Genomic DNA, 24,528 nt, shown 5'->3' with positions numbered 1-24,528 from the left:
GGCTTAGGATACCCATCCTTTACCATCGTCAGCAGGAACTCTCACCTTCAGAGTTCCCAGAGTTCCCTGGTGGATCCGGTCCTCAATATCCAGCAGAAGCTCTCTGAGTCTCACCTCCATCATAGACTCAGCTGCAGCAGTGCATTCTGGGAGTGCCTGGGATGACTCTTGATCCTCTGGGTAAAGAAAAGGTGTGAGTGATTACTACCTGCATCTGAATAATATTTGTAGTCCTAATGTCCACCCATGTATTTAGGCTCAGGCTCTCTTACCTGTGTGCTCGTATTTGTTTCTGTCACAGCTCTTCAGCAGGTGCTGCAGCCTCTGTCTCTCCTGCAGCAGCGCCTCCTTCAGGCTGCTCTCTCGGTGACCTCGAGGATTCAGAGCCTCGATTAGATGATCAACCTCCTCCAGTGAACTGTAGAAGGACCACTGGTTGGACTGGTTGATTGGTGGGCTGCAGATGTGGAGCGGGGCGGGATTTGAGGCGGCACTTTTTAGTCACGTCACCATCAGAAAGCTGTGTTATGTGTGTAAAACTAACTGGTTCACTCCCAGTATAAAATGTTACCTACCCTGTACTAGCTGCTTTATCCTTGGCCATTTCCTCTCCTTTCTCCACCTTGGTGGTGCTTGTGTCCTGGTCAGGTTTTGGGCTAGGCTGCAGCATGTCCTCGGTCAGGCCGAAGTGGTCTGCCTCCACAAAAAGGGCGGAGGCTGAAGGGAACAGCCAGTATCGGCGATACAGACGATCTCTACCCAAAGGCAACAGGCAGGTGCAGGCTGCAGCTTTCTGGATGCGTTCCTGCAGCTCTCTGACCTGCAGTGACGACAGAGCTGGATCAAACTGAATTCTTCTGCTTTTTAGGCTTTTGTCATTCTCACTAAGAAAGTTGGCTGAAGAAGACACCACGAAAAACAAAAAGTGCTTTATGAATACAGACATGTTCACACACACACACACGCCTCAGTACCATTCAGTATTTATTATTTACTGTTGTGTGGTTGTTGCCATGGTTTCCCTGCTGTGTTGTTTTCTTTCTGCTTGTTGAAGCAGATTTTCAGTCTTTTCCCTCTTCTCCTCTTTCCTGTGCCCCGGTTGTGTTTGTTCTGATTGTAATAACTTAAAATAAAAATAATAATAAAGACTGAATAAACTAAGACAATCAAGTGGAACGGTAAATCATCCACTTATAATTCTGATTGCTACAGGGGGAAAAAACGCTGGTTTTAAAAGCAGTTTCAAACGCCTGGACTTTGGCAGAAGGCTTTAATTAAAAGCCCGTTCAGATCAGACGACAACAAGAACTAGGATGTTCAAAGAACACTGAAGTGTTGGTGACTGATATAGCTGCTGTATGACGGTGCTGTGCGTACATGCTCTCTCTTTGTATCGATGACAGTGTGAACAGCAGAACTGTTCCCGACTCCCTGACAGAGAGACTAATAACCAGCGTCTGTTTCTGACCTTCTCCTGCTCTCTCTCCAGCTCCTCTGCCGTCAGGCTGGTGGGAGGTTTCAGGTCAGACGCCGTCTGCTGCTGCTGTTCTTTCTGGTTTCCTTTGGCTGGAAGACAGAACAAACACATCTGACTTCAGACATTCACAAACGTTATCGTTCTTCCTGCTTCTTCTTGTTGTCTTTTTCACCTTTCATTATCTTGCTGCTCTGCTCCTCTTCATTTCCAGTGTGATGTTCTGTACACGAGTCACTGCAGAACAAATACAAGAACGTTCTGATATCTGTCAGAGACTCAATGAAAACCAGTAGGAAGGCAAATAAAATCAAAGATTTTATAATATTGACCTAAGTATTGCTAACACGACTGATGGAGTGTCATACACTCGTGGTAAAGATGCCCTTTTACTTGGTTTTTACCAAGACTGTAACCGACATGTGAAAGCCAGCTGTTTATCTTAAGTCTGAACGTTTCAGGCAGAATAAAATGACTTTGCACTTCCCAGTTACTGAAGGAGGCAGTTCACTAAAGTTACGAATGTCTGCAGTTCCCTGCGTACCCATTGGTCTGAAGTCGTCCCTTGAGCTCCTGTTCCTTCATCTTCTCCTCTTTCGCCCTCATCCTCTGCTCCTGCTCTCTCATCTTCTCCTCCTTACGGAGACGAACCCTGGAAGTACACAGCAGGTTAAACCGGTCATGTTCAAGCTTTGACTTTTGTATATACGGTCATGTGTCCCTGCATGTCTGCATTGTGAGCACACTATATAGGAGTACCTTTGTACATCCTTCTCATTACATACGGGTTCTTTTAACTATTGTACATGATGTATAATGTTTTTGAAGGCTCAAAGTGGTTTGTTATTTTTTTGCCACAGTTGACAATGTAACAAATTACATTAACTTATGCACTGCATTGCTTTTAATGTGCTCCCGATCTGCTGATCTCCTTCTTTTTGGCGGCTCCATATTGTGCTTACATCTCTGTGCAAGCTCGTGACGACCCTCCGAATGTGTCTTTTCAACAGCTCGAATCATTTCAGGGAAATGGGACCTCGTTTATCTTTGGTCTCGTGATGTGAACAGCCCTTAACGTGAGCTCTATTTGGACACGCCGCCCTTGCTCAACTCATGGCTTCAGTGTCAGATGTTCTCAATAGGCCACATGAAAGGATGAGGCAAGGTCACACAGTGGTTTGACCCCAAACCTCTAGTGGCCACTCTTTATTTCACACCTTGGCTCATGTGATGAGGCAGATGATCAATGGGTCAACGACCCTCGAGGGGGTTTTAATGCCTGGGACTCTCCACCGTTTGAGAGAGGTGAAACGTTTTCATGACAGAAAAAACAAAACTACAAAATTTGACAGGGTTTCACAGGCGGGTGGTTATTTGTCCTCATCTGTAGGACAGACTATGAAGGAACTGGGTCCCGTAAACACTGCAGCACAGAAGCCTGAACCAGTCTATTAACCAGTTCTGGTGACTGAACATTGATTTCAATATTGACAAATCTACACTGCCCGATAGATAACCTTCACTCTTCAGCCGAGTTGTGTGTATTTGTTGGTAAACTGTGCCCGCCCGTGTGCATATACCTATGTGCAGCCTCCTCCCTCTCCCTACGGTGCTGCTCAGCTCTAATCTCCCTCAGTTCGTGCCTCGCCGCTCGCTGCTCCTCCACACAGTCTTCAATCAAGTCTCTGCTGGACGCCAATGTCAGCACCTTCCCCACCAAAGCCTGCAGGATCCTCAGCTTTTCCCCTGTAGACAGCAATGCTGACTGATGAAACGTGCACACAGCACTATCACTGTATCATTACCTGATCTGTTACATATTCGCTGACTCTTGAACACAAAGCAGATGGTATCTGACCTGGGGTGAGGTCATACACTGCCGTGGATGACAGCTTCTTCAGCAGCGCTGGATCTGCCAGTCGCAGCTCCACACAAGGGTCGTCCATTACGGTGAACCCGCCTTGCTTCTGGTAGCGGAACTTTGCATTCCCGTGGTTACAGTCAGCACCAGATGCCAAAATGTGCAGGCGCAGGATTTCAGACAGCGTGCAGCTGTCTAGGTCGAGCTGCTTCAGACTGCAGCCCTGATGCAGCTGAGGCCAAGCTGCAGCCAATGAGGCGATAGCACTCAGAGCCGAACACGTGGGGTCAGAATCGTCATCCAGAGCGTCTGTCAGGTCTGAAGGCACATGCATAGTAAGAACAAAAGACACATGACACAGACTGTGCACACATGCATAGAACTGAACAGGACCGCTGAAAAGTCTCACCATTCAAAAACGTGAAAAGTGTGCATGTTCCTCAAGTGCAAAATTTAATAAAAGGGAGGAAAATTTTTAATTTCCCCTTTTCTGTTTCACATCCTGACTGAATCGACCAATTACAGACAATAAAACTCAACACAGCTTAACAGTTGGGAAGTTTTCGGGGGCTCACATTCTTCCCCTCTTTTAAGTGTGGAGAGAATTTTGCTGTGATGCAAATGTTTACGATACGATCGGCATGTGTAACACATTTTCAAATGTAAAACTATTTCCATACATATGCCCAAACCTGAAGAAATATCGATCATTTACACACATTTAAGTTCAGCTTCATGAATCTGATCATTTTCTCTTTCAAACACCTGTCTGTGTGTACAAGTGTCCACTTTATTTACAGTAAACAAACAAACACAGGTACACAGTGGAAGGCCCGGTGTCCCCATGTTACACTGGGACTTGAACACAGCTCATAGAGAAAATGATCAGATTCAGATACTGGGACAGCTTGTGGGTGTAAGGTTTTTCTTGTGTTTGTCAGTTTCCTGTAGTGTACTGCTAACAAAGACAGCAAGTGTGTCTGACCTTCAACCTGGTCTGCAGCTACCTCTTCCTGCTCCTCATCTAGAGCCTGAAAGATGGCTGTCAGGAAGAAAAACAGCAGCTCACACAGAGGACCCTCAGGATCAGAACCCACCAGAGCCTCCTCCAGAACCTCTGTAAGGAGACAGCAGTCAAACATCGCAGTCAGAAAACTGGAAAACTGAACAATAAAGGTCCTGCATCTCTGTACGTTAGAACTAACTCAGTGTTTCACTTTGATATAGGTATTTGAAATCAAAGTCCCTTCTACCAATGACTGAGTAACAAAACTGTAGAAGTTCTAAATAAGTTAAAGAAAAGAATTTGTCTGTTCTGCAAAAAGTCTGATGGACTTTACATAGAAGAAAAGAAAATGAAAGAAAAGGCAGCAGATTATAAATGGCCTGTATTTGTATAGCACTTTACTAGTCCCTAAGGACCCCAAAGCACTTTACACATCCAGTCATTCACACACTGGTGATGGCAGCTACATTGTAGCCACAGCCACCCTGGGGCGCACTGACAGAGGCGAGGCTGCCGGACACAGGCGCCACCGGGCCCTCTGACCACCACCAGCAGGCAACGGGTGAAGCATCTATAATTAGAACCTCCTTTATCTACATATCACTTTAGCCACAAAACAGCCCAGCATCACACGTAACCAGTCTGGGAGCAGAGTACAGACGAGGACACACTGGAAATGTTGTTAAACAGAACAGTAACACAGATTTTAGAAACATTCGTTTTAGTTGGGTTGGTTATTGTACTTTGAACATAGAAACAATAACATTTCACTGAAACTGAAAACTACCAGAATCAAAACGATTAGCCCACTGATGGCGACGAGCATCCAACAGATGCAGCATGTTCAGCCCACAGGATTTCAAAGGAGGCATTTCTTTACCAGAAGCGATGTATGTACTGTCACCTCTGAAGACAAAGCAATGACCCAGACCCAGTTTTGCCGCTGACAGCTGAAGGTTTTCTCCTGTCGTCATGATTCCCCCCACCTTGACTAGATGTATATCAATTTCCTGCTTTGTGAGCGACTCTTAAATCCAGCCTGATTAGGATGTTTTTGATATGCTGCTTTCCAAATAACAGGTCAAACCCCTGTCAGAGTTTCTGTACTTTGGGTAAATTGGGGGATAACCCCTAAGTTTAAGCTTTGAGCATTACCAAGTTAAAACCAGTGTTGGTCAAGTTACTTGAAAAAAGTAATCAGTAATTAATTACTGATTACTTCCCCAAAAAAATAATCCCGTTACTTAACTGATTACTCATTTTCAAAAGTAATTAGTTACTTAGTTACTTTTTAAAAACACGATTTACAACCTGAGTAGGTGATAAAGCGATAGATCTTTCAGCCCAGTTCTACTTTTTCTGCATAATCATCATACAAAATGTAATCAAATGGAAAAGTCTCTTTTTAAAACTTGTTTTATTAGTTTTAATCTTTTAACTTTATGCATCAAGCAAACATTTAATTATCTGCAACATTCTCTGACTGGAAGAAATTAGTTTAACATATAAACCTATTTTCTGCACATTCCAGCACATAAAATAATTTTTTTGTGTTTACACTCAGTCTTTCAAATAGATGCAAGTAAAACACAGCAGAAAATAAATAAAGTCACAGACTCAGCGGTCCTGTTGCTCTATTTTCACCTGTAAAGCAGGAGTGGGGCAGGCGGAGGTTTACCCTGGTGCAGGTGTGCCGCGGTCAGTGGAAGAATCCGTGAGTTTCTCTGTGAGTTTCCCATTACGTCGTAGCTACTCGGTGCTTGTTTGGAAGTTTAGGGGTTTTTCGCTGTAAAAAGAAGTTTTCTTCCCACGCACAGCGGACACTAATGTTTTTGTCACTTTTTATGGAATCAAACTCAAAGTAAGGTCAGTACTTCCACGCTTTAAACGCTGCACGCTCATACTCTCTCTGCACTCGATATGTGATCCATTGTTGATCTGCACACAGCTGTTGTCGCGAACGTCGCACTCGCTTACGTCACTGTCATGAGACATTCTCGCAAAAAAAAATCACGGTTTTAGTAACGCAGTAACGCAGCGTTCCTACGGGAAAGTAACGGTAATCTAATTACCGTTTTTGCAATAGTAATCCCTTACTTTACTCGTTACCTGAAAAAGTAATCTGATTACAGTAGCGTTACTGCCCATCTCTGGTTAAAACACAATAAAAAGGACAGTTTTTCAGGAATCTTGTATTTTTAAATGGTGTGCATATAGAAATAATTTATTCTTTATAAAGAAATCTAGCATGTTTAGAAATGCTATGTAGAAAATTCATGGCTCTGCTGAAGCATTTGTGAACCTTTCACTGGAAGAATAATTCTGCCATCAACTGCAAAGAGCATGTAGAAGTATTCTCACCCAGAGAGACCCCATCAGGGAACTCATCCTTCAGGTCAAAGGCCTCACCAAAGGCCTGCAGGAACTCCAGAACCATCAGAGCATCTCCAAAGAGCTCTGCTGGAAGCCGGGTTTTCACTGGAATTGGCCTTGGCAGCTCCTGGTGGGAGAAGCAAAAGAGGAACACATTCAGTAAAATTATAAATCACGTCAGCAGTAATGACACCCGTGACACGGCTATGTCAATCAGAGGTCATTAAAATCAATCAGTGTGTAACTTTGCCAAAACAATGTGGGACTCTGGTCTTCTCTGGTCCCCTCCCCAATTAGACCAGGAGTCACATGTTTAGTCACATGTTCTCCTTAAATTGCTGTCTGTCTAGGTGGTGTCCAAAAAACCATGTGGGCTTTATAGATAAAGCATTATGGCCCCGCCCCTCAATGAGCCTGGTTCTGGTTTCTTCCTGTTAAAAGGGAGTTTTTCCTTCCCACTGTCACCAGGTGCTTGTTCATAAGGAGTCTTGTGATTGTATGTATTATTGTAGGGTCTGCCTTACAATATAAAGCACCTTGAGGTGACTGTTGTTATGATTTGGCGCTGCAGAAATAAAACTGAACTGACTCAGTGTTTACAAAATGAAACAACTGAAACTTGATTAATGCTTCTGTAGCAGTGACCTATACTGACTTCAGTGCCACGTCACCACAGACAGGAGGGCACAGACTACAACAGACACCGTCCTCTGATTTACATTAGACCAAGCTCCTTCTAAAAGCTTGTCTCACGGCTCCTCAGACAACAACAGGCACTACTGAGTCACTCTCTCATGTAAAGATGACAGTGCATGGATAAATGCAGGCATGTGCCGTCAGTGAGGAACAGTGTAACACAAAACAATGAGGAAGTGAAAGTTTCCTCATCCCGAGTATTCAGACACAGCATTGCATTTGCTAATGTTTCTTCTTTTAAATGTGACAACTGTGTTGTATACTGTGTAAATGACGTCCACTGGCTCGTTCCCCTGGACCAACACTAAAGTTTCAGTCAACACGCTTGTCCAAATGTGCTCATGGCAGAGGCGGTGCATTCACTGACCTTCAGGTCTTCACACTCCATGTCCTCTCTGGGTTTGCTCCAAAGCTTCAGCTGCTCTGCGTATTTCTTCTTCTCCTCCTTTAACTTCTCTCGTTCCTGTGAATCAGAAAACATGTCTCAACATCATTCCTGTAATTTTTTCTGATGTGCAGCTTTAATCATCAGACGTGCAGCTACATCTGATGATTAAAGATACTTACCCGGTCTTTCTCCAGCTTCCTGCGCTCCTTCTCCTCCCTCCTCCTCTGCTTCTCCTCTTCAAACCTGCGTCTCTGTTCCTCCCTTAGCCTTTCCTTGTCCTCCCTCTCCCTCCGCTTGGCTTCTTGCACCTCCTCCTTTTCTTTCTTCAGTCGCGCCTTGTCTTGAGCTGCAGCCACCATCTCCTCCCTCTGCTGTAGCAACTTCAGTTTCTCCTCTGCAGCTTTCAGTAGAGACGAACTCGCCTGAAAACAACGTTTACATGCTTTATTTCTACACAAACGTAACATTTCAGGTTTACCTAATGAGAGTAAACCGCAGACACCACTGACACTCATTCCTGTTATACTACAGTTTGAAGGGTGCACACATGTACTCTTTGTCTAAGGATGACGTTTATGTAACCTGGACCAAATAAACCTTTTCATCTTGTGGATACAGAAACTTTAACACAAACATGGAAGCTAACATGTGTGAGTGGTTTCCTCAAAGATCAGCCTGCAGCAACAATTAATATCAAGACTTTTGAAGAGTTTGCAGTTTTTAATGGAAAACATAACAAGATAGCAGCGTGTCAGGCTAATGTCACCAGCTCACATTTATAAACACAACGTTTAAGTAGAAGTTGTTGTGAAACTGTGACGTTTCAAAGAGAGCATGCAGGGCGTGCCTGCCCGGCTGATTAGACGCTTAAAAACACTGTGGACTAATCTAATCAGATTTCATTGATGTACAGCATCAGTGTGATAATCCACACAGCAGCTACTTCTAATGACTGTCAAAAAGCTGCCACTAGATAGCAGCAGGCCCCTCTGCCTCTCGTTGGTGCGACTAAATGCAGACATCAACCCTCACTCTTCCCAACGCCCTGCAGGAGCAAACTCAACTCTACACCTGGAAGGCTTTTGGCAACCACAAGCCTGGACTCACCCCCGTTTCCTGTTTCTCGTTAACGGCTCCATGTTAAACTGTGCTGGCGTCATCGTCACTGCTGCTGTTGTGATGTCAGCGTTTTGCTTTAACACCCGTGTGGGCCTGATGTTGCCAGACTTTTTATTTACACTTATGGAAACAGGCTCCGTCTTGACAAACTGACCAGATATTTAAAGATTATGTCACTACATTCTCTGCTAAAAAATATTAAAAGTGTATTTGGTGAAGCACAAACAGGCTATTTCAAAACATCAAGTATAGTTTGGGTGACTTTTACACGGCCGGTACAACATCTGCCCCAATTTGTCGATCAATGTCAAACTGTCCCCTCACTGGTCAACAGCACAGAGCTGCTTCATCCTCTGGGGTCGCATCCAAATCACTCGACCAATTTAAGATGATATATCACTGAGGAGCAGTCACACCAAGTCTCCATTTCGACTTGTATATAGTTTGAAGTCCGCACCTTCAACACAAGTTTTTAAAATTGTGTTAATGGGCCAGTCAAACCAGAGTTATACGTGGAATATATGCGAAGCTTTTTCCTGAATACTATCATCATGTTTAGAGCAGGAAGGACAGGCGCACTCTGCTCGCACTGAACCCGTTTACTATTGGTGGGACAATGCACCACGTCAAACACAAGAACAATGACATGACCACGTCATATTTGGTTGTTTAGGAAGAGGAGAAAGTTTCAGGAGCGAGTGAGTTTTAGCGGGATTTGAGACGAGAGATTGGTGCCACACAGTGTGTTTGGAGTGTAGTCGTTTGTTTTGTGTCAGAACAATGAAGACAAACCAAATGTCACAGTCGCTGCCAAAAAGCCACCAGAGGCCGTTTGCAGTGTAAACGCAGGGGAGTGATACACCTGCTGGCAGGCCTGTGATTGGCTCCTCTGTCTTGTGTTGGACAGAAACTATTTTGTGGAGTGGCACAAATAAATTCTGTGGCAGCGAACTGTTCTGTCATTTTATTTTTAGTAGTTTGAAATTGTTGTACAAAAAAAGACACTGGCTGCATTTTTAGGTAAATGGTTGCATATAACTTTGCTGTTTTTAAAATCTGCGGATATGTTTTTAAAACTGAGACTTTCTCGTAGCATTTCATGATGATTTTCGCATTTTCTTGTGATTTAAGATCAACTGTATTAATGTCAGAATGAAAAAATGACTGTAAATTCAGAAATCAACCAGTCTTGGACTTGGATGTGCCGACTGTCATTCCCATTGCTTCACACTCGGCCGCAAACTGCTCCAGTGTAAGCTGGAGGTCATAACTTGATGAGGCCAACGTAGTGAACTTCGAACCGGAGAATGGACACAACAAACAAATGGACACAACTCATACACACAATAATAACATGGGCTGAACCACCACTCACAACCACCAGCACTTTATATAACCACTGTGGAAATTAGCCACTCTCACTGATCTAAACTGCACTACTGTAATGCTGTACAGACAGTCATTCTGTACAATGTGATAATTATAGTTCTACAACTGTTTAATAAAACTCACAATTGTATATCTAAAATCTGTATAGTTTTCATACGCATAACCTGTCCATAGCCTGTGCACTCACTACAGCTATAGCCTGTACATACACTCAACAAAAATATAAACGCAACACCTTTGTTACTGCTCCCATTCCCCATGGGATGGACGTAGAGACCTAAAATTCATTCCAGATACACAATATAACCATCCCTCCCAAACAGTGGTCACAAATCAGTCCAAATGTGTGGTAGTGGGCACATCTGCTATATTGAGATAATCCATCCCACCTCACAGGTGTGCCACATCAGGATGCTGATCTGACATCATGAGTAGTGCACAGGTGTACCTCAGACTGCCCACAACAAAAGGCCACCCTGGAATGTGCAGTTTTGTCTCACAGCAAAATGCCACAGATGCCACAAGCAATGAGGGAGCGTGCAATTGGCATGCTGACAGCAGGAATGTCAACCAGATCTGTCGCCCGTGCATTGAATGTTCATTTCTCAACCATAAGCCGTCTCCACAGGCGTTTCAGAGAATATGGCAGCACATCCAACCGGCCTCACAACCGCAGACCTCGTGTAACCACACCAGCCCAGGACCTCCACATCCAGCAGGTTCACCTCCAAGATCGTCTGAGACCAGCCACCCAGACAGCTGCTGGAACAATTGGTTTGCACAACCAAACAATTTCTGCACAAACTGTCAGAAACCGTCTCAGGGACGCTCAACTGCATGCCCGTCGTCCTCATCGGGGTCTTGACCTGACTCCAGCTCGTCGCCGTAACAGACTTGTGTGGGCAAATGCTCACATTCGATGGCGTCTGGCACGTTGGAGAGGTGTGCGCTTCACGGATGAATCATGGTTCACATTGTTCAGGGCAGATGGCAGCTGAGAATGTCCCAGTTCTTGCATGGCCAGCATACTCACCGGACATGTCACCCATTGAGCATGTTCGGGATGTGCTTGACCGGCGTATACGACAGCGTGTACCAGTTCCCACGAATATCCAACAACCTCGCACAGCCATTGAAGTGGAGTGGACCAACATTCCACAGGCCACAATTGACAATCTGATAGACTCCATGCGACGATGTGTTGCACTGCATGAGGCAAATGGTGGTCACACCAGATACTGACCGGTTCTGGGTCCCCAGACCCCCAATAGTGCAAAAAACTGCACATTCCAGGGTGGCCTTTTGTTGTGGGCAGTCTGAGGTACACCTGTGCACTACTCATGATGTCAGATCAGCATCCTGATGTGGCACACCTGTGAGGTGGGATGGATTATCTCAATATAGCAGATGTGCCCACTACCACACATTTGGACTGATTTGTGACCACTGTTTGGGAGGGATGGTTATATTGTGTATCTGGAATGAATTTTAGGTCTCTACGTCCATCCCATGGGGAATGGGAGCAGTAACAAAGGTGTTGCGTTTATATTTTTGTTCAGTGTAGTTATAGTATATTCATAACATGCCTTCATACCGTGTACATTGTAACATTCCTATAATAGATCCATACTCTGCAATATATCCATATTACTGCTAAAGCACTTCTGGATGGATGCAAACTGCATTTTGTTGCCTTGTTCTTGTGACATGTGCAATGACAATAAAGTTGAATTCTATTCTATGCACGAAAACAAAGCTGAAATCCTGAAACTACTGAAGTGGAGATCCACCAACAGCTGGTTACACACCTGCTGATGGAAACTATGAACAGAACTATGGCTGTGCGATATGACCAAAACCTCATATCCCGATACAAGACATTTATCGTCCTGGCAACGATATAAATCACAAAAATTTAACATTTTCTGTAAATTCTGTGAATCTCTGGCAGCTCGACTTGCGTGAAGTTGTTTCCAGCTGGGCGTCGTGCAGCTGGAGTCGAGTGTTTTGACCGATGCATGAAACGATACATTTTTAGACGCAAGTTGTAACGGCCGCCGTTTTCTTTCAAAGTTTGAGTCTAAGGTTTATTTTTTAGCACCTGACGGCTCTTTTTTGCTTCTCCTCCGTAAACTCTCTGCACACTCTTCAAAATAAACTGAATTACATGCAAAAGTCTCAACAGTGTCTTGAGCTTTATGGTGAAAGGTTTACGTGGAAAACAAACACGTGGACGGCGGAGCCACGCGATGGTTTTACCGTCACTATTGCTAACGACAACACGTACAAACAGGCGCTTGTCTGTCCGTAGTGTGGTTATATTAAATATAAGAGAAAGAGAGAACTTTAAGAAATTAATAAAGTCACTACAGTGACATCAGAACATGAAAAAATATTGCTGTAAACAGTTTATTTTGCGACACCACGAAACAAACGACAGACGTTTTTATATCGTCATGCGATACATATCGTTATATCGAACAGCCCTAAACAGAACCTGTGACAAGCAGCTGGAAGTCCACTGGGAACAAGTCCAGCATACAGCAGACATTCAGACCAAGTTCTCCCTGCATTTGTATGGGACCATTCCTCCTGAATCTGAGGGCTGACCAACACGTGGACTCACCTTTCTGCCACAGATTTTCTTAAAGAGCCAGAGTAACTGGGACATATAACCTCAGATCTGGGATACAAACAAACTCTTTCATCGACCTTCAACCGAGGATATGTGGTCCTCCTGTGGACGGTGGGCCCACCGGAGAGGGGACCCAGGTAGCTTCTTTGGCTGGGCCCCAGGGGCTAAGAGCCAGCCATCAGACTCTGAAGCCCGGCTTCAGGGTAGGACCCCGTTAATCCTTTGTCACCCCCCATTAACCCTACTGTATGCCAGTGCATGATAACTCATACGTACCTGTCCGGGTGAGTCACGCCTTCCACATTTAGAAGAGGGGCTGAAGGAGAATAGTGGGGGCTCGTCAGGAAAGAACTGAGAGAAGGTCTGTTTAGACAGCTGGTACTTTGCCATGGAGGAGGGCTGAAACACAGCGAGAGACGACAGCAAGGTTGTGATTAGGGTGCTGCAGCTGCACCAGATGCTGACTTTAGCAGTAATATTCTCACCTTTAGTGTGACGATCCCACTCTGAGGCTCGCAGTGCTGCTTGAAGAGCAGCTTCAGTCTCTCTCTGGACAGAGCGCTTTTCTTGCGACTTAATACAAAATAAATCAATTAGTTTAACAATGAGAAACCACTTTCCCATCAGTGCCTGAGCGCAGTCATTCCCACTCCAACTCAGCCCACATCAGTTTTATTAATGTGTCATGCTTCACCTTTACAACATGTATAGTCAAGATATGGAACAAAACACTTGATAATTCCAGCACTGAACAGTGAACAGACAAGGAAGTCCTCTCACACCACATCTTTAAGTGCCAATAATATCACATCGATTTAGGATTAAGAGTCTGACACAGAGCTTGTAAATTCTCCCTGCTCTGAAATTTGTGTTTCACAGAGTATTATGCACCACGACGTTTACCCCGTTGAACGCAGCAGATTGTTATTTTATTGCATTATGAGAATACTTTCCATGGTTGTACCTGGGAGCTTCTCACCTGATCTGATTGGCTTTGACAGTGAATGGCTCGCTGTGTTTGTTCTTCATCATCCTCACTGTGTATTTGAACACTGATGGACTCAAAGACTTCTTCCTGCTAACACACACACACACACACACACACACACTTTAGATCACACTTCAATAACTTGAGATCGTAACATTGGCATGACCTTTCACCTACTGACCCATTGACTTGTACTGTGGAACTCTGGAAGGCGCTGTGCTCGTCATCACTATCACTGATGACAATCGTGTCATCGTCAGCCATCTTGCCGTGGCCGTTAACATCTGGTGCTCGACTAACACTGGAATCAGGCAGGTGTACCTGCAGGATCTCACACACATATCTGAAAAGCAAAAGCAGAAAATGACCTCACTCCACCTGGTTTCACCTTTGCTCTTTAACACAGAAAGATGGAGGCTAACAATCTGTAAGTACACAAACATGGATATATTTCAAATGTGTACCTGGCTCCGTTACATCCACTGACGTCCACCACCTCCCCAGGAAAGAACCGGTCTTTGACAAAAGTGTAGACATCCTCACAGAGCTCTGTCAGCCTGCAGCACTGGCTCAAAGCAGCAAGGTGGAGCAGAGGCACCACCAAAGACTGAGGGAAGCTCTCCAGACTCTGCCTTGCCCGCCGCTCACTCTCCACTGCCTCAAGATAAGTGAGTCCCGCTCGCCCCGTCAGAGCACAGCTCCACACCAAGCTGTTACACAGAATGGTCCTCTCAAAGAACTCACTGAGGAAGAGGAGGGTCACAATCAGATATTAAGGCGCACACAGCCTCTTTATATTCAAGTCCAGTTTCTAGAAGCTCCAAGAATGTTTACAAACACACATCAAGTACCTCTCATCTCGTTCACTGTCCTGTATGACATTCAGAACTTATCCAAAGACCAGAACCCTGCAGACAGTTCTCTATAAGGCAGGATTGACAAATATGACCCCCATCATATGCTGGTCGAAATTATTTTAAAGTTTTTCCCCACACAGTTATTTTATTTATTTGGCTGTCAACTGCTGTTCAGTCAGTTACTGATCCCAGTACCAACTCCACCAATGGACTCCAGCAGGTGATGGCTGTCCTCGTTTTGTTCTGTAGGCTTGGTAGGTTCACTGCAAAGGAGTGGATCAGTTCTTCACCTGATTCAGGTCTTGGTTAGAGTGGCATTTCAAGTCACACCAAATCTACAGTTCAAAACAAGGAGTAACACCATCAGCTGCAGACCAAGACAGTCCAGTGCAGAGCAATCAGGAGCAACATCCAGGACCACTGAAACAACCTGAGCCCTGTACTACAAAGCGAGTTCAACATGCACAGGTCCAGTTCTTTGGATTCACTTCACTAACACGTGCCATCAGAATACGCAGCTACATAAGATAAGATAAGATAAGATAGAACTTTATTAATCCCTCGGGTGGGTTCCTCTGGGAAATTCGATTTCCAAAAAAGCACAGCACCGACAGAAGTTACAGAGTTATACACACACACACACATATATATAAATACAGAGACAATATAAATAAAATATACGAAGGGGATAAATAGAATAAATAGGAATAAAAATAAAAATACAAGTGAATTGCACATTTCAAGTATTGAGTCTATTGCACTGTTGACTATTTACAAAAAGTATTGCACAAGGTATTGTACAGTGAGGTGAAGAGGCACTACAGCTTAGTTGTTCCCCCCTCCTTTGTCCTCCTGTTTCCCCTCCCTCTCCCCTCCAGAGAGGAGTTAAACAGTCTGATGGCGTGTGGGACAAAGGAGTTTTTAAGTCTGTTAGTTCTTGTCTTGGGGAGAAGCAACCTGTCACTGAACAGACTCTTCTGGTTGTTAATGGCCGTGTGCAGAGGATGCCCAGCATTGTTCATAATGTCCATCAGTTTCTTTAATGTCCTTTTCTCTGCCACTGTCACCAGAGTGTCCAGCTTCATGCCGACCACAGAGCCAGCCTTCCTGATCAGTTTCTCCAGCCTGGATGAGTCCTTCTTTGCTGTGCTGCTCCCCCAGCACACCACAGCATAGAAAAGTACTCCAGCAACCACCGACTGGTAAAACATCCTCAGGAGCTTCCTGCAGATGTTAAAAGACCTCAGCCTCCTGAGGAAGTACAGTCGGCTTTGGGCTTTTTTATACAGGTGCTCTGTGTTGCGGTGAAGGCGGTGATCAACTGACTAAGCTATCCCAGGGTTTCTCTGCTCGTTCATGTGAAAGGGGTGGAAGGAAACATCTAACCAGTCACTTTTATGGATGAGTACACTGGCAGGAGAAGGACTGACTTTACAGAGAATGATAAAACTATATTATGAGAAAAACAAGGGATGAACCACATAATATGGACTGAAACAACACAGCTGCTGCAGAAGAGTGAGAGTGATGTGAGAGTATGAAGGGAGGAAGTATTTAATAGAATCCGTTTGTCTGCCTGTTTTATAGCAGTGTAGCCTCCACAGTTTGAGATAGTTTAAAATTTCGGGTAAAAACCAAAAACAGTTCAAGCTGATTTCATGTTGGTGAAGATTGGATCCATATGAAGGTCAAAGTCACACCAAGTGTGAAAGCATGCAGAGTTCTGTGAAACCACAGAGAGACAAAGAATGGAGACTGAGTCTAACAGCTCAGGATCCAACGCACACCAGCTCGTCTAACATGGTGGAGGCATCATTATAGGATGGCTGTGTACTGCTGCCAGTGGAACTGGGCCATTAGTGTTTGCTGATGGGGAGCAGATGAACTCTAAAGCGTAATGCTCTCTGCTCAGAGTCATCTAAATGCTGCAAAACAGACCGGACTGCATCTGCAGTGCAAATGATAATGACACCAGATATACATGAGGACAGCATTACTAGACTCAAAGTGTTAATGAGCTGTTAACAGATTATTAAACAGATTTTAACACAGCTCTGCCAAACATTCAGTTCAGCACTTTGTTGAAGCAAGTGAGTAATGTTCACTTTGTCCTTCTGCAGGCAGTTCTTCACCAGGAGGGAAGGGGATTGTTGTATCGTCATCATTTTGGAAGACGAAGCATCGACACAGACCCGCTTTGGCTGTCTTTCAAAGTCTTCTCCCATCATTCTCTCTTCTTGATCCCTCCCACCTTAAGAAGATTTCCAGCTCTGATCTCTCCACAGTATGATACTCCCACCACCGTGTTTCACTGTGGAGGCTGGGTTCTGTGGGTTGTATGCATCTCTCTTCAGTCAACAAACATAAACAGGCCTTCTCCAAAAAGCTCTAGTTTCACATCATCTGCCGAAAGGAAGCACTTCCAGTAACACGATCTTTCTGGAACCTCAACCTGAAATCTTTATATTATGTTGGAATCTGAAGATCCCCATTTTAATTTGACTTTGAAAGCACTGAGCATTACATTAATTGCTAAACATTTCTACATTTTTCAGAGTACTAATAAGATTGACCCTGGTGGTTTTCTGAAATAATTTGTATGCAAACCCCCCCCCAAAAAAAAGCTTTCTATAGAAAACCAGCATGTTTAGAAGTTCTATGTTATGGCCAAGTCAGTCATCTGATCTCAGCCTAACAGACTTAACAGCCTAACAGACTTCTCCATTATTAAATACAAAACTGAATGCAGTAAAGGTCTAGCACACCGATGCAAAGGAGGAAAGTGGTTGTAGACTTCAGGCAGACACTGAATATTACATGAATTTACTTATGTAGAGCCAAAACACAACAGTCGCCTCAAGACACTTTAGATTTTAAGTTAAAGACTCCACAACAACTGCAAGTGTGCACTTCAACATGATATCGATTGATTTACAAAAGGCTGTGGTGGTGTACAGAAAGAAAGAAATACATAAAAAGTGTCTTTGCCCCAAACATTAGGGAACCATATGTTTCCAAAGTGCTACACCTCAGGAAGTACTGAAGCATCTTCGAAGCCCAGAAAGCTCCAGGGTTAACAGTAAAGTTATCTGGATAATTCAACCTTCTGCTTTGTAGAACAGGCTTGTACAGTACGGACTAACTGTTATGAAGCAGGCAAACATCCAAAGTAAGACTGAGGGTGGTATCCCTTACTAAAGCCAAAGCAATGTTGTCTCAGACAAATGAAAAATATATATTAAAATCCAGAATTGCAAAATGTAGCAGGAGAGACTGGCCAAGTAAGTTTCTTTAGTAAACTCTGTTTCTTTCTAGTTTGTAAATCTAGCACATTTTAATAATCTACTTAGTTCCTCCTACACCGGGCAGCGCATCGCTACTTGATCTACTTGATTAAAACTAATCAAATGATCTGATTAGCTCCCAGAAAGGGAGAACAGTTCCCAACAAACTAAACCTGATCTAAAACTGAGTGAACATTTGTACAGAGAGCGTAATAAACACAAGTGATACAGGTTACGGGTGTGCCATCAGTCGCATACGTGGACAGATATATTTGCTCCTTCTTTAGTGTAATTTTACATTCTTTGTATGTTCTTGTTTTACTTGAACTTAATTTTCCCGATCGTCTCTCTAGGCTACAACACCCCCCCGCACATTTGGAAGCCCAAGCTTGCCTTTATCAATTATGCAACATCTGTTAACTGCCTTGTAGTCACTTTTGGTTTTCAGTGCGAAGACGTCCACAGAATGTGAACCTCTTTTTGAACCATACTTGGCTTTTTAACTTTTAACTAGAGGCAGTTAAAATATTAGGAACTGTTCAACACGTAGGAACCAGGGATACAAATATGCAGGCGCTAATCTTAGAAAACAAACCAGCAGATCCATCTATCATAATAATTATATGCACAAGTAATTTTCAGTTTCGTCAATGTCATAACAAAGGCTCCTCTAAGACCTGCACGGTATGCCAATATGAATAATGCTCAGAAATACAAGTGTGCATGTAAATGTAGTCAGTGAGTACACCATGTTAACTTCATCAAATGAAGAATTAGTACAATCTGCACATATTTCAACTCTCTGCCAAAACAAGTAAGCATGTCTCTATATAAAAACAGAGAAACAAAGTGAAAAGTTTGTCTTACTTGAATATAAATTTGAGGTGTGCCACCTTTTGTTTTACACCGTTTTTATTGCTAAAGCTGTCAGAAAAAACAGAAGTTGTGACGTATCGCGTCATGTTTGCCACTATGTTACAGTGGAGCAGATGTATAAAGTTACACATAATGTTTGAGTACACTCACCCAACATGTACCACTATATACTGAAGCTGTCAGCTGAAGACGTCCACGGTCCATTTGGCCCGAGTTTCTTCAGACTGACGTCGAGTTTAGCGGAACTTTAACTTCAGTTTGGAGTAAAAACAGAGAACTTCTTTGATTTTTTCCGCTCGGGAAAATGACCGAGTGAGTTTGCAAACTTCATGTGTGCTCTTAAAAAGCACTCTTAGTGCGCTGGACCTCAGCAGGTGGGTGCAACAGACCTACACTATGAACGGATACCGAGCCTCACCACATCAAGCTAACTGCTAAAACTAGCTGAGCTAACCGCCGGCTCACTGACAGCTTCAGTGTTAGCTTACCCAGCTAACCCACTTTAGCTTCAGTTGGCTAACTGACTTGGATAACATTACACCTGCCAAATCCCACCTTCAAACCCGACTACCTGCTTTAACCTACGTTTTAATGGCGCGGGAGAAGGGGGGCATGCATCCCCCCGCCCGAGCCCATAAAAGTTTTTTGTTTTGTTTTTTCAGGACAAAAGTTGTTTTTTGTTCATCTTGTTTGGAAGTTTGCTAAGCACCAACTGTCAATGAGACATCGTTCAAACTTCAGTTCAAGTGACTCTTTAAAGGACCCTCCAGGTGAGACAAGTGGCTGTAAGGTACTTACTCGTAGGTCCTGAAGATTTCGTGCGTGATTTTACAGAGAAACACCTCCTCGTCTGGTCGTAGGTCCGCCGGGGGTTTCTGTCGGATGAAAGGTTTTCTGTGGAGAAGCGGCATCTTTCAGCTCCGCTTCCACCGGCCGCACTTAGAAAATAAGAAGGAAACTGGATATATCAATATCCGAAGATCAGACGTAAACTCTGACCAAACACTTCAAAGTAAAGTAAACCCGGAACCCGGACTGTGAACGCGGCGGGGATTAACCGAGTGGTAGGAGACAAGAGGAGGTGAGCGGGTCTTTTGTTAGACGCGCTGATAATCTGACCACATGGAAGTGTACTCCTCACCGTGTAAATCGACACACTCAACTCTTAGAGAGTAAAATAAAAATCACAAAGCCCACATCCACTCGCTCCTAGTGGAGAACAGCTTAAAAACACGCTTCTGGTGGTCTTTACCGAGTTGTGTAACAAAGAAGCGATAATACGCCGTCCAATCTGAGGAAGAAGTCCGGGCTGAAAAGCCGCTCACTGGCGGCTTGTTGACCAAGTTTTCGTGTACTTCACGGACCCACAAAGAGCTGGGAAATATTACGGTTTCGCTTAATCTGCATTCTTCACCAAAATAAAAGTACTAACACCACCATTTAAAATTAGTCTGTTACAAATATAAATACTGCATCTGAAATGTTATTAAAGTAGTACGTAAGCATGTAAGTGTTATTATGAAATCAGGAAAATCAGAAGAAAGAACAAATGATGGACACTGAATGAATTATTTCCAAATAGTTCCAAACCGCTCTCCCTGACCCATCACACCGTCTCTACTCCACAGTTGTGATTCAGCAGAGCTCCTTCTCCCCCAGACTGATTCTGCTTGGTTCTTTATAAGAACCTTTATAAGACGTCCTCACAGAGCTCTGTCAGCCTGCAGCATTGGTGCAAAGCAGCAAGGTGGAGCAGAGGCACCACCAAAGACTGAGGGAAGCTCTCCGGACTCTGCCTTGCCCGCCGCTCACTCTCCGCTGCCTCCACATAAGTGAGGATATTGGATAGATATTGAATCTGTAAATTCAATATCTCTATAAAGCTGTATAATAACTATGCATTCAGATGATCCCAAAAGTATTCTTGTACTATACCTTCATGCAGCTGTATTTCTTAGATTTATAGTGTACATGTAATTTAGTGCACTTTGCATCATTTACACAATGCTAGTCTTACTTTTACTGCTTTTAACTAACTTCATTTTTACATTTCTTTGTTTTTTATCATTCCTATAAATCTCATCGTATAAAGTTCTTACCAGGAGCATGTGGCACTTTTATTTTAACTGTGTTATTTATTTGTTGTTCATTGTAGACTTTACTATTTTTACTCTTTATCACGCTGCTGTAACAGCAGTGGGCTCAATAAAGTATCTGTCTGTCTAGTTTTTGGTCCACTGATTCTATTGCTGTTACTGGTTCAAAGGGGGCAACAACTTATTATTATTTTTACCTACGTTTTTCTCATTTGTTATTATTTGCTGTATAGAAAAGTATTAATTACAAAGAACCCAGTGACACAGACACAAAATGTGTTTTTTTTCTCAAACAAATGACTTTTATCCAAGCCTTTACATTTATTAAATGTACAGTTTAACAAAGAAAAACATACTTAAAATGGGTTAAAAGAAAATAAATTTAAAATAGCACATTGTTAAGATGTCCTTGACAGTGTCTCACCATATTTTCGATGTATATAAATCACCGTGGCTGCATAGTAACATAAGTGTTGGGAGATAAACACAGTGCATAGAAACATAGAAAACGTATAAAAACGGCAGCCTGTGCGGCTGAGCGGCTGAAATTCTACCAAGAATATTTACTTCAGAATTATAGCAATGAACTATGATTAAAGCAATAAAGCAAATACTCATAAAAACAAAAACTGTAACTAAACTGAACTCCAGAGCATGATCAGAACATGCAACAGCAAGTAAGAGAAAACCGCTTACTAAACCATTAAAAGACTTTGTTACTGAATTGCTTTGCTTCACCCAAACGCACCATCCAGAGTCTTGGTGGGAGGGTTTTCCTGTCTTCCTCAAAGGCTGTTGGTCCGCTGACCTGCCATGTTGTAACTGCCAACCAACCAGGCTTTATGAACCCCCCCACCCCCTTTCCGCAGCTACACAGGGAGGCTCGCGTCATCATGGTTAATTCCTCGCATTAGTTCCCGGAAGTCGGCAAAATGCGCTAGCCGCGCCCATATCGGCGCATAAGTTAGACATGCACGTGTAAAAGGTTAGATGTTTTTGAAGAATGACACTGTATGTTATCCGCACACTTAGATCATATGAATTTGTGAATGAAAACATAGTAGTGGATTATCCACAGAAAATTAGTAGTGTTTTAAACAGAAGACAGGTTAGAAACATATTATTAACCAGGAATACCAACAATATTAAATCAGAAATAAGGGCTTCAAAACTTAGTTTTACTGGGCTGACCAAGCGAAATACTAGCTAAGTAAGACATTATGTAGCTGTCTGATCTGTTGTACACTGGTATGTATGACCTAGTATGATAAAAATGATAACTGCACAACAATCAGGGGGAAAACTGTATTTTTGTGACATGCAGCTATAAATAAAGATTAGAAGAGCAAATGTAGGAAGTTTTGTTAACAGTGCTTTTGTGGTCCTGATGATTACTAGCATCTGTTTTCTCTTACAGTTTTAAACAACTGTACTACACTAATCTGACAATATACTATTACAATATTAGTATATATTGATTACACAGTTTCAGAGTAACTGATGACACTTGTCAAATATCATCAACCACGCCTCACGTCCTGATGCACTTACCTATACCAAGCTTGTACAGGTGTGGGCAGCACTTTCTGTCTTTTCTCTCTTCTAACTCTGTCAGCACAAGAACCACAGGAGGATTCAGGCTGGAAATTGCACTGAGACAGCACCCTGAAACTCATCTCCCTGAATGCTTCTGCTGCTGCTGCCCATTTCCCTGTTTTTGTTGGTGTTGTTCGCTTTCTTGCGTGTGTGTCATGGCCTTTCTGCTCGCTGGGTGCATGGTCCTTTACACTATATATGAATTAATTCAATTCAAAATTTAGTTTATTTGAATTCATATCAGTTTTGTTTTATTTATATAGTGCCAAATCACAAAAACAATCAGGATTCAACTTTACTGTTATTTCACATGTATAAATACAGGGTAAGAAATACAGTTTGCATCTAAGCAGTAAGTGCAATAGGAGCAGATTATATACAGATAAGTTAAGTAGAGACCAAATATACAGATGAACTGCAGACAAATGTACAGATGTAATGTTGTATATGTATATACAGATGATCTCTATAGCATACAGATGTTCTATATTGCTGTTCAGAGCTCTACAGCAGTGGAAGCACAGAGCTCTGACAGACTATAATAGTGAACAGTGTGAGCACTATAACAGAGACTATGTTATGTCAGTGTCCTAAACTATAGCAGTAACCAATGTGAGCATATGGTGAATGTTGAGAATGAATGACAGTCCTGATCATGGTCACTGGGAGGGATGGGGGAGGAGGAGTGTAGAAGGGTTAAGTGAGTGTGGATGGAAAGGTTCAGCAGAGTTCAGTACGGTGACAGCTGTGGGGAAGAAGCTGTTCCTAAACCTGCTGGTTTTACTGGTTTCTTATTGGTTTCACTCTAAGCAGCAACATATCAAAGACATTATATTCTGCAAATAAATTGTATGCATGTCAAATGTTTGTGCATGTGCGAGGTATTTCCCATCTTTGTTGTGAACACTCTTGGGGTCGTTAGTCAAAACAAGTAATATATTGCACATATTACACAGAAGACTTTTCTTAAAATTACTTGATAAAATAGCTGAAACACACTGTCTCGCAATTACCTACCTCATTTTACCTTTCGTCATTTAAAAATAAAATACAAGTAATATCCATATCTTTTCTTTCTCCGGCACACAAACTGAAATCCACTGATTGTAGCACAAGTGCAAATGAACCAGTCGATCAAGAGGGATCGATATGCATGCAGACTAACAATTCAACTAAAGGTTGAACTACTGGGTACTACTCAAATCCCATTTGTACCTCAAGGCGCTTTATATTGTAAGGTAAAGACCCTACAATAATACAGAGAAAACCTTAACAATCATATGACCACCTATGAGGATGCGTTTTGGAAACAGTGGGAAGAAAAAGCTCCCATTTAACAGGAAGAAACCTCTGGCAGAACCAGGCTCTGGGTGGGGAGGCCATTGCTTCGACTGGTTTGGGGTGTGTGGACAGGACAGAGACATACAGTGAAAGAGAGCCAGAGATGAATAAAAACGAATGATCAAATCCAGAGGTGTCATCGGACCTCCCACAGACACGGATGGAGGAGGGGCCAAAGGGCTGGAGTCCAGGTGAGACGGAGGTTGCTTTGGAGATGAGGAACTGGTGTTGGCTCTCTGCGGTGCAGTACCACTTCCTGTTTCGGTTACAACACACAGTGGTGTTTTCATATAGTTTATCTGTGTACTCAATTGATTACAAAACTTAACGTCTTATTTCATAGTCTAATCTTCACTGTATCTTTAGGTATAGGCTAGTCTACAAACAACAAACCCAGTGGAAGAATATAGAGGGGTGGAGAGATGTACAGGAAACCAGTGCTTACTCACCAGTTTCAGATCCAGGAAACTCGACCGAGAAGCGGGAGAGGGTGAGGGACTCAACTGAGAGCTACAACACCTGAAGACTTGCTTCAGGGCTGTCCAGAGC

The 24,528-nt window shown here is 43.2% G+C and overlaps 1 protein-coding gene across 4 annotated transcripts in view; it reads right to left on the bottom strand.

Moving 5' to 3' along the window:
- baz1a (bromodomain adjacent to zinc finger domain, 1A) overlaps window positions 1-20,308 on the bottom strand; it is a 38,079-nt gene extending 17,771 nt beyond the window's left edge. Inside the window, exons 1-19 of one of the 4 annotated variants that reach the window (XM_086273770.1) lie at window positions 20,199-20,308; window positions 19,745-19,884; window positions 14,394-14,672; window positions 14,111-14,272; window positions 13,921-14,019; window positions 13,427-13,514; window positions 13,218-13,340; window positions 7,978-8,220; window positions 7,778-7,873; window positions 6,703-6,841; window positions 4,321-4,452; window positions 3,333-3,653; window positions 3,055-3,220; window positions 2,019-2,126; window positions 1,650-1,711; window positions 1,469-1,566; window positions 576-820; window positions 273-457; window positions 46-176 (exon numbers count right to left, since the gene is read on the bottom strand). In XM_086273770.1, the coding sequence (XP_086129896.1) occupies window positions 46-176; window positions 273-457; window positions 576-820; window positions 1,469-1,566; window positions 1,650-1,711; window positions 2,019-2,126; window positions 3,055-3,220; window positions 3,333-3,653; window positions 4,321-4,452; window positions 6,703-6,841; window positions 7,778-7,873; window positions 7,978-8,220; window positions 13,218-13,340; window positions 13,427-13,514; window positions 13,921-14,019; window positions 14,111-14,272; window positions 14,394-14,672; window positions 19,745-19,857 (2,790 nt within the window). In that variant the 5' untranslated portion in view covers window positions 19,858-19,884; window positions 20,199-20,308. Of the gene's footprint in view, window positions 1-45; window positions 177-272; window positions 458-575; window positions 821-1,468; window positions 1,567-1,649; window positions 1,712-2,018; window positions 2,127-3,054; window positions 3,221-3,332; window positions 3,654-4,320; window positions 4,453-6,702; window positions 6,842-7,777; window positions 7,874-7,977; window positions 8,221-13,217; window positions 13,341-13,426; window positions 13,515-13,920; window positions 14,020-14,110; window positions 14,273-14,393; window positions 14,673-19,744 lie in introns of all 4 variants that reach the window. The other 3 variants (XM_086273771.1, XM_086273769.1, XM_086273772.1) reach the window with 3 other exon arrangements.
- Between the last annotated feature and the right edge of the window lie 4,220 nt (window positions 20,309-24,528).

Source organism: Aulonocara sp. 'chitande type north' Nkhata Bay, linkage group LG19, assembly GCF_057382095.1.
Source record: "Aulonocara sp. 'chitande type north' Nkhata Bay isolate Kocher_YH1m ecotype deep benthic linkage group LG19, A_spYH_male_GT1.1, whole genome shotgun sequence".
Classification (NCBI taxonomy): Eukaryota; Metazoa; Chordata; class Actinopteri; order Cichliformes; family Cichlidae; genus Aulonocara; species Aulonocara sp. 'chitande type north' Nkhata Bay.
Note: the sequence above shows the minus strand (reverse complement) of the source record. Positions and strands in the feature narration are given on the sequence as shown.